This window comes from Theobroma cacao, chromosome 8 (assembly GCF_053813885.1).
Source record: "Theobroma cacao isolate CCN51 chromosome 8, ASM5381388v1, whole genome shotgun sequence".
Taxonomy (NCBI): domain Eukaryota; kingdom Viridiplantae; phylum Streptophyta; class Magnoliopsida; order Malvales; family Malvaceae; genus Theobroma; species Theobroma cacao.
In genome coordinates, this window is record NC_142646.1 from 2,220,885 (window position 1) to 2,237,468 (window position 16,584).

At 37.3% G+C, this 16,584-nt stretch overlaps 2 protein-coding genes and 1 pseudogene across 4 annotated transcripts; 1 reads left to right on the forward strand and 2 right to left on the reverse strand.

Annotated features, from left to right (window-relative positions):
- Positions 1-211: 211 nt before the first annotated feature.
- Positions 212-1,530, forward strand: LOC148761109 (SKP1-like protein 1A pseudogene; annotated as a pseudogene). The gene is made up of 3 exons (XR_016027931.1): positions 212-229; positions 734-1,069; positions 1,158-1,530. The product of XR_016027931.1 is annotated as an SKP1-like protein 1A pseudogene (transcript).
- Positions 1,531-1,602: 72 nt separating this feature from the next.
- LOC18591595 (CO(2)-response secreted protease-like) lies at positions 1,603-5,128 on the reverse strand. 2 transcript variants are annotated; one of them, XM_007017808.3, is made up of 9 exons: positions 4,906-5,128; positions 4,290-4,552; positions 4,018-4,129; positions 3,408-3,930; positions 3,229-3,329; positions 2,898-3,137; positions 2,680-2,794; positions 2,384-2,594; positions 1,603-2,292 (listed from the first exon to the last, which is right to left on the reverse strand). In XM_007017808.3, the coding sequence occupies exons 1-9, from the start codon at positions 5,088-5,090 to the stop codon at positions 1,724-1,726; spliced, it is 2,319 nt and encodes a 772-aa protein (XP_007017870.2). In that variant the 5' UTR covers positions 5,091-5,128; the 3' UTR covers positions 1,603-1,723. The 2 variants fall into 2 exon arrangements, with proteins under 2 accessions (XP_007017870.2, XP_007017871.2); XM_007017809.3 differs by having other exon boundaries at positions 3,229-3,930.
- A 7,071-nt stretch (positions 5,129-12,199) lies between these two features.
- LOC18591596 (bZIP transcription factor 27-like) lies at positions 12,200-13,686 on the reverse strand. The gene is made up of 3 exons (XM_018125433.2): positions 12,879-13,686; positions 12,661-12,738; positions 12,200-12,566 (listed from the first exon to the last, which is right to left on the reverse strand). The coding sequence occupies exons 1-3, from the start codon at positions 13,530-13,532 to the stop codon at positions 12,498-12,500; spliced, it is 801 nt and encodes a 266-aa protein (XP_017980922.1). The 5' UTR covers positions 13,533-13,686; the 3' UTR covers positions 12,200-12,497.
- Between the last annotated feature and the right edge of the window lie 2,898 nt (positions 13,687-16,584).

Genomic DNA, 16,584 nt, shown 5'->3' on the forward strand with positions numbered 1-16,584 from the left:
TTTTGTGAATTTATTATTTTATGATATAATTGTTCATTTACAATGAATTAGTAAGATCTATGCTATTGATTTGAATTTTATTTATCTAAGAGACTTAATATGTAAACATATTCAAAATTCACAAATGTTATAGTCATGCAATCTCATCAATCATATCATATCAGAAAATATTTTAAGCATCAGGTCAAGTCACATTAAAATTATACTGATCATGAAATCAATATATCCGGTGAAAAATTAATAGAATTACTATATCTCATACCTAACCCACCCCCAACACAAGCTGCCTTCTTCTCCCTGTAGTCATTCATCACTATCTCCTCGTAAGCCTATGGAGATTACGAAGCAATCTCCTTTTAGCTCCACTCAAATTTGTTTACAATCGTTGTGATTCACTTGTTTACGAAGAATGTGATGATTGCTGCCAGGGAAGTTTTCATCGCATTCACGTTATTTCTTTTCAGCAATAAATTGGGCAAAGAACGAGATAGAAACATTCATATTAATTTATTTTATATTAAATAAATATTTTTAATTAAAATAAAAAATAAATTTGTAATACAGAAAAGTAAAGCGTAAAAATTAAGGGTTTAAAAAACACATTCATTTTGAGACATTAAAAAAATAAATAATAAAAAAATTATTTTTTGTAGTATAAATAATCTTATATTTTAAAAAATATATTTCGAGTGATATCGGGACCATATCCACCATTCTCTCTACTTTGCATTAGGGATACTGGAACCATCAAATTGGATCCATCGTCAGGTCGTCAACGGGTCGGAAAATCACGCTGAGGAGCTTGGACGGCGAGGACTTCGAGGTTGACGAGGCCGTGGCTCTCGAATCACAAACGATTAAGCACATGATCGAAGATGATTGCGCCGATAACGGCAGCCCTTTACCCAACGTCACCAGCAAGATCCTCTCTAAAGTAATCGAGTATTGCAAGAAACACGTTGAAGCACCTAAATCCGACGACCGTTCAGCCTCCGTCGAAGATGAGCTTAAGTCTTGAGACGCGGATTTCGTCAAGGTCGATCAAGCCACCCTCTTTGATCTCATCCTGGTAAGCTCTTGCCTTTTTTGAGGACTTCTTAGGGATTTAGAGTTTAATTTATTCTATATTTGAGGATTTTTTTTTTTCTTTTTGAAAGGCTGCCAATTATTTGAACATCAAGAGCTTGTTGGACCTGACGTGTCAAACGGTGGCGGATATGATAAAGGGCAAAACACCGGAGGAGATCCGTAAGACATTTAATAATAAGAATGATTTTACGTAGGAAGAAGAGGAGGAGGTTCGCCGGGAGAATCAGTGGGCCTTTGAGTGAAGAATCTCAATTGAATTTGAACATATCTTTTCCTCTTTTTTTTTTTTTTATAATTTCAAAGTGTTTCAGAACATTGGGTCGTTATTTCTGCCTAGTTTGATTACTGTTACTATCATCTTAAGCTCAATTCTTTTACTTTCTTCGACTGTTATGTCTTGTTGGACCGATGCAAGGTTCATTCATGTTGTTCTTTTACTAATTATCTTCTGTTTTTCGGATGAATTCTGCATATATTGATGCTGAACATGTAGGAAAACAGAGGAGATTATGCTTAAGTCAGGGTAAAAGAGCTTCAAATTGTATTTGTTCCAGTAGGATCAAGAACTTGTGGATCCTCGTTTTTATTACAGATGTTCTACACATTGCTATAATGCTTATTAAGGATTTAGGACCTAGTTGCCACTTTCACTGCTTACAGCAAATGGACTTCTGACTTTGTATTTTTCGTTAGACCACGTTAAGAATCCAAATACATCTTCCTTGAGCGGATTTGCAGAAGAGAAACTCACTTGGTAAGATGACTTCTGGCCATTGTTCGTGAATTGCAGCTTGTCTGGAACCACTTGAACATCTAGGCCTGCAGGTGCATCAATGCTTACGGTGTAGACTGTTTTATCATCTTCGGCAACATTTGTAAGGGTTCTGTTCACTTTCCTGCCTGCTTTTTCATTGAAATTGGAAATCGCTATTGATGGATAATTGATGTTGGATATAAGATCGATGCTTGACTCCTCGGGGCAAGTAAACCCATCTGGGATGGTGTTGGTGATAATTTTGATTGTAGATATATTATAACCATAGTAGCAGAGAAAATTCAAATAGTCAATGGTGGTAGTCTCGTAAACTAGGCCAGGTTGCAATGGTCCTGTTGTGCTTACTTCTCCTGCACCGAAATCATAAGGTGTAGCTGCTGCACCTTTGTCTGTCGTAATTGGGGCTTTCAAATTATTTGTTTGAGTTGCTGTAAATTGGTTGTAAGCAGTCATAGATTAGTCAAAAGTCCAGACTTTGTCATGTACATGCGCATGTAGATTTGCTTGTCAGTCCCTCACCTGTTGTCATAATGGCAGACCTGATTGCGGAGGGACTCCATTTAGAGTTTCTTGATTTGACCGTGGCGGCAATCCCAGAAACATGTGGACATGCCATCGAAGTTCCTGAGATCACATTATACAGTGGTGGGTCTTTGCCTTCTGGAGCCTCAGCCGTGTCATTTCCTAGCCATGCTGCAAGAATGTTAACTCCAGGTGCTGCAATATCAGGCTGCAAGACATTCAATAATGTAGCTTAATCAAATATCGGCTTTGAAAGAAATAAGTTCTGTAAAGTGGAACAGAATGAGGATTGCCTTGAGAATGTTCTTTGGGATGGTTGAAGGGCCTCTAGATGAGAAGTATGCTATGGTAGGTGCTGGTTTATAGTTTGTCGGTGATGTTGTAGGCAAGATTGTGGCGGCTGGATTTCTGCAAAAGATCTCAAAAAGTATAAATGGTGAGTAACTAAGTAATCTCAAACAAGAATGTGTCCAGAATCTTGAGTTCCATTTGAGTTGAGTTGCTGTATTACTTGGTTGAGTTGATGTAGGAGAGAACCTTAGCGCCATCCTTTGAACTGATCACTGTGGCGGGAAATGTGCCAAAAGTGGATGCCACTGCTCTTGATTCATCATCAATCAAGACTACGCCTATGCCTCCAAGATTCTTCACTACATCTTTCTTCTCACTCGGTGAATAGGGACCGTCTTTATCACAAACAACAATCTTTCCCTTGATAATTTCTTGGTCCATGGAATCTGGGTTGCAGCTCCTGAGCAACAAAAGTTATTGGAATAACCTATCATCATTGGTGTGTTCAGTACCAGTTAAATTTGCCATAAATTTACTCATTCGTCAGGTACCTTGATTCATTTTCGTCTACTCCAGTTTTGTTGGCTGATTGTGCATATATAATCGGGTACACTGGAGATTTTTGAATGTTGGCGAAGTTAATGCCTTCACCCTGTATATCAGTCAGAAGATAAATGACGAAAACTAGGACGAGGAGAATACAGGAGAACGGGTCAAAGAAGATCATTACCTTAATGATTACTTTATCTTCCCCCAGCACAACATCAGACTCAAAATCTCGGTCGATTGTGCTAGCGGCAACGGTCAAGATCCAAGGTGCAGCATTGACAACTGATCCACGGGTAGGTCCATCGTTTCCTGCAGAGCAGACCACAGTAATATTATGCTGCACAGCATGGAATGCTCCGATGGCAATGGGATCATCAATAAGCTCTGGCTTGAAAAATGAGGGTGCTCCAAGGGACAATGAGAGCACGTCCACCCCATCAGCAATCGCATCATCAAATGCTGCTAAGATACTGGACCCACGGCATCCGTTGTGAGAGGAACATACTCTATAAATAGCTAGTCTTGACCCCGGAGATCCACCCTTGGCGGTGCCTTCCGCCAGGCCGTAGTAAGATACACCCTGGACCTCACTTCCTGCTGCGGTTGACGCCACATGAGTGCCATGCCCAATTGTATCCCTTGGCGAATGGTACTTTATTACCGAACTATCGTCCGCCTCATAGGATCTTGCTCCAATGATCTTTCTGTTGCAAAACAAATGTTGAGGACGTGTTTTTACAAGATTAGTATAATTGTAATTGTAGTTTTAATCATATTTGCTGCGAGTATACCTGTTGCAGTTGGAGGTGTTGAAATCCTGTGCTTGTGCGCAAGTACCATGCCATCCTGGTGGAATTGGACCCATGTCCTTGTCATTAAAACTCTCTGACTCCGGCCAAATTCCTGTGTCCTTGAATTGCACGTTAGCTCTCACGTAATTTGAAAAAAGAAAATGAAATTGCTATGGTAATTGCGTGATAAACTTCTACTAGCAAATAACAGAATAACAAAAAAGAGAAAAAAAAATGTGATGGAATTCTATGTATCGGTGAACAAGTTTCACCTGTATCTAGGACGCCAATGATGGCACCCGAATCAGGATCAGATGTTGAGTTTGAGTCTGAGTTGGGATTTGAGTCGATCACCACCGAAGTCTGATACTTCAAGAAATCCCATGAGCGAGTAGTGTGGAGTTCTATCACAGAATCGGGGAAGACCGACACAACTCCTGGTCTCTCGGCAATCGAATGAGCCTCTTCTGCTGACAGAACTGCTGCAAACCCTGAGAAACCATGTTTGTAGTTGTGAACCAGGGCATTTGTTTTCCTGAGCACATGAAGAATTGTCAACTTGACATTAGCTTATATATTATCCGATTAGGAGTTTGGAGAACCAGAAACGAAAAGGCTATGACAGAGATGACAATCACTAGAATTATTATCAATTCTTTTACCATTTAATTATGTTGTATTCCTAATCATGAGAAACATAACCTTTCTTTCTTTCTTTTTGACATGCAGTTTGTTGGACGTGGGTAGTGTTAAGCTCAGCTCAGGAATGGTCTTGATGTCATGAATTCATACTTTCTTCTTTCTTTTGTTTACGGAATTCATGACTGATTCAAACGAAATAACGAAAACAAATCTAAGATTTTAGAACAAAAACAGCTGTGTATTCACCGTTTCAGCAATGAGCTCAGAAGTTGAGCGTGATCATCCTTTAATGAACCCTTTCTCGAAGCCGCTGCTCCCATGTACACAATATAAACACCATCCTTCTCTGCAGCGGCTGCACCGGTTTCTGTCAACAATGAGACAGCGGAGAAAAAGGACAAACTGAAAATAAAGGTGATAAGGGCATTCATGGGCGTTAACTGAAGATTGCCTCAAATGGATTTTGATTGAGAAAGCAAGTTCCCCACCCAACCCAACTGTATAAATAGTAGTAAGATGGTGGGCTGTGGGAAGCGTGTGCGCGCACTGCGAACCAGTAAAGCTCTTAATATCCACGCAAAGTGCGGTTTTGCTTATCTAATGCGCCATTAACCGGTTGGCCTGGTGGTGAAGGTGGTGAGAAGTGGTGGTGATAGGTTGAGAGTAAAGACAGCTAAACAATTTGGGTACTAAAGTGTAACACCCCTCTCATTTAAAGAAGGAGAAAGGGGAGAAGGAGAAAAGAAAAATGAAAAGGAAGAGAGAATAGCTAAATTCACGCATGAAATAATAACGAAACAGCGTCTCGCTATTGTGAGATGAATGGGTGTTAAATTTTAAAATTATGCCCCTATAACATAATATATATGTTACATTTGATAGTTGACGAAATTGTGGACAACATAAGTTGGTAGAAAGTATTAGGTTGTTTATATTTGTGATACAGATTTTAAATTCGTTTTTTTATAATATATAAAAATATATATATCTACATGTTTTTAAATACATAAAAACAATCCTTTGACTGGCTTTCACTTCAAAATCATACCTTACAAGTTTGTGTGATGTTTAGGCCAAAGGCTTTTATATTGATTCATAAAACTTGATTATAAATTATTTATTTCACTTAGCATGTTGATTTGGTAAAAATGTCATGCTTTGAAATAAATTATGAATAACATTCATTTTATGATTATACGGCTTTTAATCTATCATGTTATGCAAATGTATTAAATTGCAATGATTTTATTTTAACGTTATTGAGATATTCTAGGTAAGACCTGTTACCACACTAGGTCAAGTGTGATTTTTGTGCACAAAGTAGTAATTGTCAATTATTGATATTTGATTTAAAAAGGAGGACCTGAAGTCCCGATTTATATATGGTGGCGTGGGTAGTTCCCACGAGTAAGTAAAGGGGGACCTGAAGTCCCAATTTATATATGGTGACGTGGGTAGTTCCCACGAGTAGGTAAATGAGGACCTGAAGCCTCGATTTATATATGGTGACGTGAGTAGTTCCCACGAGTAGGTAAAAGAGGATCTGAAGCCTCGATTTATGTATGGTGGCGTGGGTAGTTCCCACGAGTAGGTAAAGGAGGACTTAAAGCCCCGATTCATATGGTGACGTGAACAATTCCCACGAGTAGGTGATGATGTCTGAGAGAGTAAGCTTAAACGCTATATTAAACCTACCCGAGGATGATGCTCACTTGTAGATTTTTATTTCATTATGCATGGCATTAATACTTGAAAATTTTTATTTAATGGCAAGTGAAATTTACCTATTCATTAGTGATCAATTAATTTGCTTTTTTATTTTTGAGAATTTTCATTTTTCACTTGTCATTAAATTTAATGATGACTGGATGTCGGGGTTGAAAAGATTTTGTAGTACCCTAAATACAAATATTTTCATATATGTTTACTTGTAAATTATTATTTTTGAGAATTGCAATGTATAAAAACAAATCTCTCAATTTTATGGAATGTATTTTCTACGCTTATTCTTGGATTTATAAACATTTCACCTTTATGTTTGTTTCCCCTCCTCGCTTGCTCACGGGGTCAATGATGTTCACTGAGTTTGAGACTCACATCCTTTTTATTTTCCCTTTTTGCAAATAGAGATCAGTCTAACGTGTAGTCATCGATGCGTACGGACCACCACAGAGTAAGTAAAGGCATGTCCTAACCTCGTTTCGAGTCGCTCCGTTATTTAGGGTTGTGTTGAAACGAAATTGCTAAATATTGAAAAATATTATTAACTCATAAACGTTAATTGTTATTATTTTGAATGGAGTAGACAGTAGTTTAAGTATTGATATTCGCTTATGCACGTGATTATATGTATTTAATGAATCTAGCATAAGTCTTAAATGAGGCTTATTCGAAATGTAACGAAAATTTCTCGAAAATCTCGACCATCTATAGCAACCAAGGAAGGGTCGTTATAAAAGAAGCATTGTCAACATCTAAATACAAAACTAGGTAACCCAAGAGCCCCATGCCAATTGAGAAACGCTAGATGCAAAACACAAATTTGATGGGGGAAAATGCTTTCGTGCCTAGGAGGAATATTATCTTGTGCTTTTTCCCACAAATATAAAGTAAACGTAGTCCTTTATTAGCTATATTTGCTCGATTAGGGTGGGGCAAAATGTTAAACTTTAGCCTCTTCCATGTCCACTCGATTGCTAGAAGGACTCCATTATGTCAGAAAATTGAGACCTTTGCACTGCCAACTTCATTTCAAGTTGTTGAAGAGAGAAACAAATTCGAACATACATGAAACATACCAAAGTGAAACATTAAATATCTAAAATTTCGGAAATGAGTGTCTCCCACGTGGTCTATTTGAAGAACAATGATTGTAAATCAAATCTCAAGTTGCGACGCCAGGGTTAGTGCTTGAGAGACAGACTAGTGGGTTCTGACAGTAATTTCATTTGGGCAAAAATCATGTCCCCAAGAGCACGCTCTTTTCACACGTGTCGCGATTCTCTTCTTATCGATTCAAAGATTTGGGAATTAAACAATGCAAACAGTGGTCTTAGCATCTTAGGAGGATTCAGGATGGAATCCTACGCAAGTGGGACAGAACTGCAGTTCCATTTTCATCATCTCATCTAAATGAAATGGCTTCTCATGAGTGCGCCACTGCCAGTCTCCCACCACTAAAAGTCTTACATGCTTGAGCAAAGATAATCTATCAGAAAATGGGGATACCTATTACTTATTGACCCCTTTTTTTTTTCCGTAGGTGGGCAGAGGCATGGGCCGCCCCCTCTCACATTTTGCAAGGAGACTTCTCTTTTTTCAGGCCGTTGGTCAAGACGCGTTTATGGTAGGAGCGATTACCAGAAATGATAATGGGAAGCTTATCCAGAACATATATAGCAGTAGGAAGAGGCTGGTGCAATAAAGCTAGTTGAGTGATTGACTCACATCCGATAACGCCCAAGGGTGCCAATTGTTTCTAAACTCAAAGAAAACCTGATCCTCAAATTTCAACCCCAAAGGCACTATCAAGTAAACAATATCATTTGGGCCATTGCCTCAAGACTACCCAAAGAATGGCTCTTTGCAACTCAAAATGACTTTATTTTTCTCTTTGGTTTAATAGATTTCTCCCAATAGTTTGGAGTTTTCTTTTGCTTTTCTTTTACCTTTTTTCCCTCTGTGGCCATGTTATGTATGTGGAGTTCCCGGGGGAAGCACAACCGCCTAAGACACGGTTTTGCAAACAATGGCCAGCTCCAAGAGCTTGTATCTGGAAGCAACATCAGCCATGGCCTACATACATCTGATATGCTTCTCACTATAGCAACAAAAGTATTAAAAGTCCTATTCGCCATAACAAGGTTGACTTCCATCTGTCATTTTCCTTCATCCTTTTGGTGGAAAGAAGCAAACTCTGCTTCACTCACCTAGTACTAACGTAACAAGACCTGGAGTTCATTCACTAAATATACCGCCAGGAAACGTGTCTGATGCCTAGGAACAAGAACATGCTCGACAGTAGTTCGACCAAGAGCTCCTTTTCTTGTTCCAAACATGAATAAACATTCCCAAAATTGGTGGGGAAAAGAAACATAAATTGCATTGATGCAAAAGAATATACTAAAAACAAAAACTAACTGCAACCAGCTAAACAGGGTTTAAATTTCAGTTTTTCTTGCTGGTTTAACGAAACATTGGCAAAATCCAAAGTCGAGACCTCATTTTAAATGATTAATAACAGATATTAATCGATTAATTTATTGGAAAGTATTTCGCTTTAATCAACTAATAGAAAAACTTTATCGATTAATATTAGTCATTTATGCATTATCTTATCTTTTCTCTTCTTTTTGATAACTAATACATGTGTAAAATTATTATTACTTTATCGTTATGTTTTAAATTTTCCAAAGAAGAAAAATAAACAAATGAGTAAGCAAAATAGAAACCTGGTATTGGGATGTGGGCTTTGACCGAGCCTTGGCCCAAAATAGAAGGCTCGGGAGAATAATAAATATTTTCCGTTACCGGGGATCGAACTTGGGTCTTCTGGGTGAAAGCCAGACATCCTTGTCACTGAACGACAACGGTCGGTCGGAATTTATGGTGAGGTTTGTTCTTCGTAGCCACACATAAGCATCACTATATACACACGTACACGTGTTTGCATAATATTCTTCCATATTAGAGGAAAATTTTATTTATTGATTTGTATTTCGAGATTAAATTTTTTTGGCTAATTTAGCGGAGAGGGAGCATTTTTTTTGCACCCCTTGATTAATGGAAAAGACATAATGCTTTTAAAAAGTTGTTAAACTGTTTAGTAAAAATTAGATAAATTTTTTTTATTATGTTTAATTACGTTCTTACTTTTTATTTTAAATCAATTAACTGAGTACATAAGTTCTTTAGACTAACAAATTTTAGAGTTGGTTGGTACATGATATTTATTGCGTTTAATCACATTTACATAGTGTATTTGGTTAATTAGTTGATATATAATCTTCTATTTAAAAAACAGATTCAAATCCCTTTTTTTCAATTAAAAATAAAAAAAAAATTCTTATGACTAAATGTCATTATGTCAACCATTAATTTTAAAAGTCTATTTGTTAAATAAAAGTATAAAATGTTTGAATTAAAAGTAAAAATAAAATAAAAACTTATCAAAATAATTTAAGAACTTCTTTTAAATATTATGTTTTAAAAAAACTTAGTCTTCGCGTCCTACTTTGATTTTTTTCATGTTCACAGTTGCTTTGCATGTATTTATTGTTTAGATGTTTGAATTGAACGTAATAAAAAAATAAAAATTTATTTAAATTTATTAAAATAATTTAAAAATTTTTTTAAAAATATTATATTTTAAAAATACTTATTCTCCATGTCCTAGTCCTACTTTGATTTCTTTCACTTTCATAATTGCTTTGCATGTATTTACTGTCTAGTATCATTTTAACCATTAATGTCAATTTCAAACATGGAATAAGATATGGGAAACAAGACGAGATTTGAAGGCGAAATAACTGATGGAAACCTGATTCTTCTAATTATTTTCTTATTCTTGTTCGATATATGATTTTAATTTATATAGTAATTAAAAAGTAATCCTCATTTCACTCATCTTAAAATATAAAATCGAACATTTTTTTTAATATGAAATTTCAATGTTGTGTGATTCTCATTTTCTTTCTTTTTATGAAGGCGACAACAAGCTTTGATTCGAGAAAAACAAGAAAGGGTACAAATGCAAAATTAAAAATCATGATTAAGACATCAATCAGCCATAATTAATAGTTGCCCCCTTTTTGTTTCCTTAAGCAACAATTCTAATGAAAATTGGTCACGCACGTAATTAAGGCTAATGACATGAATTGGGTAGTTCTACTTCTAACAGATATCATCAATTAATTTAAAAAATAGTCAGGTAGTTCTACTTCTAAGAGCGACATTAGTTAAAAAAGGTCTGAACAGTGCAGTGGCTGCATGTCCATTTATGGAGTTTTACGACAGAGATCGGGCAAACCGCAAACGTTGATTTTGGGTTAAACAGAGAGTACTAGCCGAGCTCGTTCTTCGCGTTGGTTCTTTTTTGCCAGAAAAAGGATCTTATAATTGGAGGGTTGACGATCATCGCCATGAAGAAAATAACTCTTCACCCACTGTGGAAAGCTAAATTTTCTTTCCATCTCTTTCTACGGTGGAAATTATTTTTCAAGTCCCATTTTTCTTTTTCTTTTTCGCCATAAAAAATCCGACCCGACGCTGACAACTGTCGCAGTGAGCGTAGGACGGGAGGTCGGGAAGGCCGAACGGGGGCCACGCACAGATTCTGTCCAATGGCTTTTCTTTTCTTTTACTTTAATGAGTGACTGGGCCGGGAATCCCGTTAGATAGTGGGCCCAAATCAAGTTCAAATGGACCAGGGGCCCCACAAGGTTCGCAAGGTTTAATTGGGTCCAATAAATGGAGGGACCTACTTTAGGATTAGGTTGTCAACCTTTAAAGAGCTTGTCTTTTATTTAATTTTTTTTTACTTTTACCCTTCGCATTTATTAAAATATTAAATTAAATTTAGAGCTAAATTACCCAAAAAAGAAAAAGAGAGATACTTTTGCTTTTGGAAACTCAACGTTAGACCCATGGCAATGAGTAGCGACCCACATCCAACAAACAACTAGAGAGAGTAGCACTTGAACCAAAAGTGAGGCAGGCTAGAACCTGAGGGCCTTTCCTTTTTTTCCATCAATAGAGTCCCCTTTCCTCTATTAGAATTAAAAACATTACCCAAAGTTTACGCTAAAAAAATTTAAGTATTATAAAAAGGAGGTCATGCAATGGGTTTTGAGAGGGAGGTAAAAAAAAAGTCTAAAGTAAAAGTATACTACTAGTACTACTTATTTTCTTTTTAAATGGAGAATGGCTAATGTTTAAACAAAGATTTTGAAAGCCATGGGGGGCCAAGGGGGTCGTGGCATGACTTCCGCACGACCACCCATTCGAATCTATAGCTTTTTCGGCAAAAAAAAAATCTTGCAATATCCATTACTAATATTTACTCATCCAACAGTAATATGTACCAAAAAGAAGAAGCAACAGTCCCGAGTGTCAGGATTATTCATGCCGAGTAGGTTTAGCAGGTTTTACTGCAGAGGTAAGCTTTTTGTTGGCACTCAAAATTGTTGGTGCGCTGTGCGCTTGACTCTTATCCTCTGCTTCCTGCCAGAAATGTTTTCAAACCAAACAGCAGTATGACCAATTTTGATTGGGGGAGGAGCAATGGAATAGGGAATGCGGGAGAGTGAACGAAGACTAGGAGCAGGCGGAGATAAGGTTACGAAGAAGTGGTGATATTGATAGCCAAACATGTCCCATCTTTCACACTGTTAACATCTTTATTAGGCAAACAAATTACCTATGGCTCTACCCCTTTAAGCATTAATTGTCTTTCATTGAAACCACCTTGTCCTCATTCGTAAAAGAGAAAGCAAACATCAAGAAAAATAATAAAAACAAAAGTCAAGGGATTCAAGGGATAGATATAAAAAGTAGGGAAACACCCCAGCAATGGCTTTGTCCCTGCGGCTTGGGATCCCAAAACAGGCCCTTCTTTTATTCCTTACAATTTTTTCTTTTTTCCCCTTTTTCTTTACAACCACTTGAGAGTTGAGAGAGACGTATCCAACCAAAAACCGTGCCTATTGTTTTAGCCCATTCAAAAGTATCTCTATCTAACCGACAATTGATCAGTTTGGTCAACTGGATGATAGAGAGAACAAAAACAAATGGGCATGGAAAACAGAGACTAAGAAGAATAATGGCTGCCTTCTTACATCTTAAAATGGAGCAGTTAAACATCTACTGAGAGAATTCTTTTTGGGACGCTGAGCAGGAGCTGCCAACAACTGCGAAACAAGAATGCAAAACGCATTATAATTATATCAACTGATTGTACCTTACTCTTTTAGAACCACAGGTCAAGCAAAACTGATATATCACCTTCTCCTGCTGCCTTCTAAGCTTAGCATTTTCTTCCAGCAAATGAGCAACTTCAAGCTCCAATTCATTTGTGTAAGCCTGAGGCACTCAAATCACAGGAACTCACAAAGAACGTCATGGGGAATACTCCAGGATCCAGTAATTGTCATATTAGTAGAATTTTCATCAGTTTCCTTGGCATGTTAGTGTGTGGGGGAGAAAGTGAAAAGAGATTTTACCTGTTTTCTGGCTCTTGACCGAGCAGCTGACTCTCTGTTCTTCATCATGCGCTTATGCCGCCGATCGTTGGAATTTTCATTGTTTTCTTGAGCCCTTTTAAGGCAGAAAGAAGGGAAAACTGCAGAAGAGCCAAACGCATGAAAAGTAGAGTTGTGAGAGGAACCAAAAGATGGAGTTCCAACGCCGGTACGACCATTGACTGCTGGGTTTGGCCTCACGGGATCTCCACTACTTTCCATGGATATGAAATCACATCCAGAATTCAAGCTCAATAGGGTGCCAGGAGTGGGTGGTAGAGAGCCAAAAAGGGTGGTTTCTTCAGTGAGGGATGTGTCGATGGAGACACTACCTCTTCTTGGAGGTTCTTTGTTCAAGGGCCTAGCCAAAAAGTCTTGAAAGATCATGCCAGGAAAGGTAGGGTTACTGGTTGTGGAGGAGAGGACAGTTCCTGCAGGGTGATCAGCTAGAGAAGCTAGGCTTATATCTTTCCAGACTTCTTCCATGGATTTTTTTGCTGACAGGTTAAGGGTATTTGGAGATGGTGATGAACAAGGTGTAGGGGAGGAGCAGGTGGAGGAGGATTTTGAAGGTGAACTACCACAGCCTATGTAGCTGCTGCTATTATTGTTGTTTTTACCTGGTGATGCCCACATGCTTAACAGAGAGAAGCATGGGAGAGAGAATGAGGAGATGGGAAAATCCGAATGAAGAGATGTCACGTCCTAGTGGCCTATGGTGTGCTGCATAAATGTACTATGCTAAGTAAATTTTTCAAATTTTAAAGTTACGGATACCAATCCTTAAACGTGTACTACTTCTAGTATTAAACTTTAATAAGAAAATGAATGAACTTTTAATACAAACCCTTTTTATATTGTATTTTGTATGGAAAATTATACTTGGGTGTAATCGCATGCAAGTAAATTGTTAGCTGGTGATTTTATCTAAAGTTTTTACCGTTGGATGTTATATGTGTAATTTATATATATTTCAAGTGTATTCTGATACTTATTGTTAAGCCAAAAAAATACCTTTACTTGCTTTTGGTTTTAACATACCAAAAAAAAAAAATTGACATCGACATGAATTGTACATAATAATTAAGTAAAATATATATCATTTCATTATATATAAACATAACATTATAGTAATTTGAACTTCTTTCACGATTAATTTTTTTTTATTTTTAGATGAGGTTAATATATATATATATATATATATATATTTGCAAAGATATTCTGGTAATTTCTTTTTTTTCTTCTCGCAGTAGACCATAGAATGAGGTTTATCGATACTCAAGAACCAACACTATTCACGTCATTAGACAGCAATACGGTCATCTAAAAACTGGAAAAAAAAAAAATCCTGACTCGAAACAAGCACAAGGTGACTACCTCGGCTCGGTTACCCCTACCAGCATCATGCCCATTCAAGTGAAACCGCCCTGTTTATACTATGACAAAACCCAAACAGACACCTCCCATGGCATTTGCATTTGTACCATTTAACATGTAATTTCGTGGTACAAGACAAGCGAAATATATTGCAGACAACTTGTCTGGTCACAACGGTACTCACCCCCTCTATGTTCAGAAACGCGGCATTGATAGACCTAACTGAGTACCTCCTTGACCACGGTGGACACTGGGCAGACTATATAACTAGACACGTCAAAGTGCCCTGACCAAACCCGACCAAACTTTGACCCCAAGTATCAGTCTTAACCCCAGCAAACTGCTTGTTCTATCCAACTATCTATAAAGCCCTACAATTTCAGTAAACTTCAGCTGAAGGTAATAATATGCTTATCATTTTATAATACTAATATATACAATATTTACATTATAATATTAAAACATCTAAGAAACTATCATGTACACTATAGCTAATGACATGTACATTTTAATGTAAGAATATATATCTTATCACAATAATATGTATATTAGTCTATAGTAACTAAAACATTTACAAAATTTATTATATCAATACGTATATTACAATATACAACTTGTACCTATTTTTCTTGATGGGTATTTTTGGTGATTCATTGAATTGTTTATTACACTAGAAAATTACTCCTTGCACGATTAAATTATTTTTAAAAAAAACACCGGACATTAATTTGTTTTTATTTCATTATGTACCCAAATGCAATTTCCCTAATTTGTACTCGCCAAAAGAACCTTTAATTTCTAACCAGAGCAATGGCTCAGCGCCCATGCTTCTGCACAGTTTACGCGACCCCAAAAATGCGAAAAGGATACCAAGAATGGCAGCTGGAGAGGACTGAAAGCAATGAGCGACGAGGCTGGCCAACTCTCCACTTGCTAGAAAGGCCTTGCAGAACTTTCGAAATGGATATCTCCAGAGAGTCCGACTGATAGAAGATCTTCGGTTTTGGTTTCACAGTCACTGGCGGTGTGTAAGCATGTTTTTGTTGCTCTCAACGTCCAAGGAAGAACCACGGGTTCTAAAAAGATGATACTTTGACACCCAGCATACAATTCGTTTATTCCTGGGACGGATCTTTGCTCTTTTCTTTTTTGGAAGCAAGGATGAACTTAAGAATTTGCATTTGGTATCTTATACCATTGATTTTGATAACTTTGTTCGCATCTACTGCTTAGCCTTTCGGTAACATGAAATCTTGTAGCAGAATGACCACTTGAAGCATGTTAATTTAAGAGACGTGAGGAAAAAAAAAATGTGATTTGACAGGATGGGTAGGCAATTTTGTATGGATCTTTTATTTTCCCTCTCTCTTTGTCTGTGTCCAAACTGTAAGAATTCCGGGTCTGTACTAAGGTATCTATGTGTTGTGACCACAGATAATTGTCAGCTCAGCAAATGGACAATGAGTAGAAAGTTAGAACTTAGAACTACAGCCATGTTTACTTTATTCTCCATAGAGAGAGAGAGAGAGAGAGAGAGAGAGGAGAGGTTGGGTGGGAGGACGGAAGATAAAAGTACTCGTTGTGTCTCTGTCACTAAAATGATAAGCATGGACAATTGAGTACCGGGCTGTCAATCCACGACGGTCGTCTGCGACTGGGACTGCAAGTTGATACTCGAGAGAGATTCCATTGAACAAAGCTCGCAAGTCTTAAACCATGTCACGTTTCTTCTTTGCGCCTTTTGTCCTTCCACCACTTCTAACACTGCCCTTTAACTCTTTACAGTTCGACGAAAGCTTTTCTGTTTTTTTATCCACAAATCCGTACCTAAAGACCTACTCCCGTCTTCTGCAAGTTTCGCAAGGAACTAGAGCCATGGAGGATCAACGAGCTGGTTTCGATGTCATGTCCAATTGCCGATGGAAAACATAGAGAGAAAAACCAAAAAAAGACCGGGAACTGCGCAATAATGTCCGTCCCATTTCAAGAATTTTGTCTTTATTTTCTGTTAATTAACATATAAAATATTGAATTCAAGGAAATAAAAATTTTCTTAAATTTTGTAAGAATATTAAATGGATAGAACCCTAGAACAGAAGATTAAGAGAACCCATAATCATCCAAGAATGTAAAAAAAAAAAAACTACACAATTTACTGAAAGTAAGGATTAAGCGGTGACTAGTCCTTAATTTGGAAATTGAGCTGTTGAAGCAGGTCCACTTTCATTGCAAAAGTTGGCTAACCGTTTAAAGCTTTGGATTTATGGGGTGCATTTTGGCAGAAAGAAAGTTACATACAAAAGGAAAACAG

Bases quoted from the DNA above. Each gene is read 5' to 3' on its own strand.
- LOC18591596 (XM_018125433.2), bottom strand. From the start codon at position 13,532: ATGTGGGCATCACCAGGTAAAAACAACAATAATAGCAGCAGCTACATA. The intron at 12,739-12,878 runs GTAAAATCTCTT...TGAGTGCCTCAG, and splicing joins GGTCAAGAGCCAGAAAACAG to GCTTACACAAATGAATTGGA. The intron at 12,567-12,660 runs GTGATATATCAG...CTTGTTTCGCAG, and splicing joins TTAGAAGGCAGCAGGAGAAG to TTGTTGGCAGCTCCTGCTCA.
- LOC18591595 (XM_007017809.3), bottom strand. From the start codon at position 5,090: ATGAATGCCCTTATCACCTTTATTTTCAGTTTGTCCTTTTTCTCCGCT. The intron at 4,553-4,905 runs GTGAATACACAG...TCATGTGCTCAG, and splicing joins CTGAGCTCATTGCTGAAACG to GAAAACAAATGCCCTGGTTC. The intron at 2,795-2,897 runs GTAATACAGCAA...GATCTTTTGCAG, and splicing joins TCCTACATCAACTCAACCAA to AAATCCAGCCGCCACAATCT.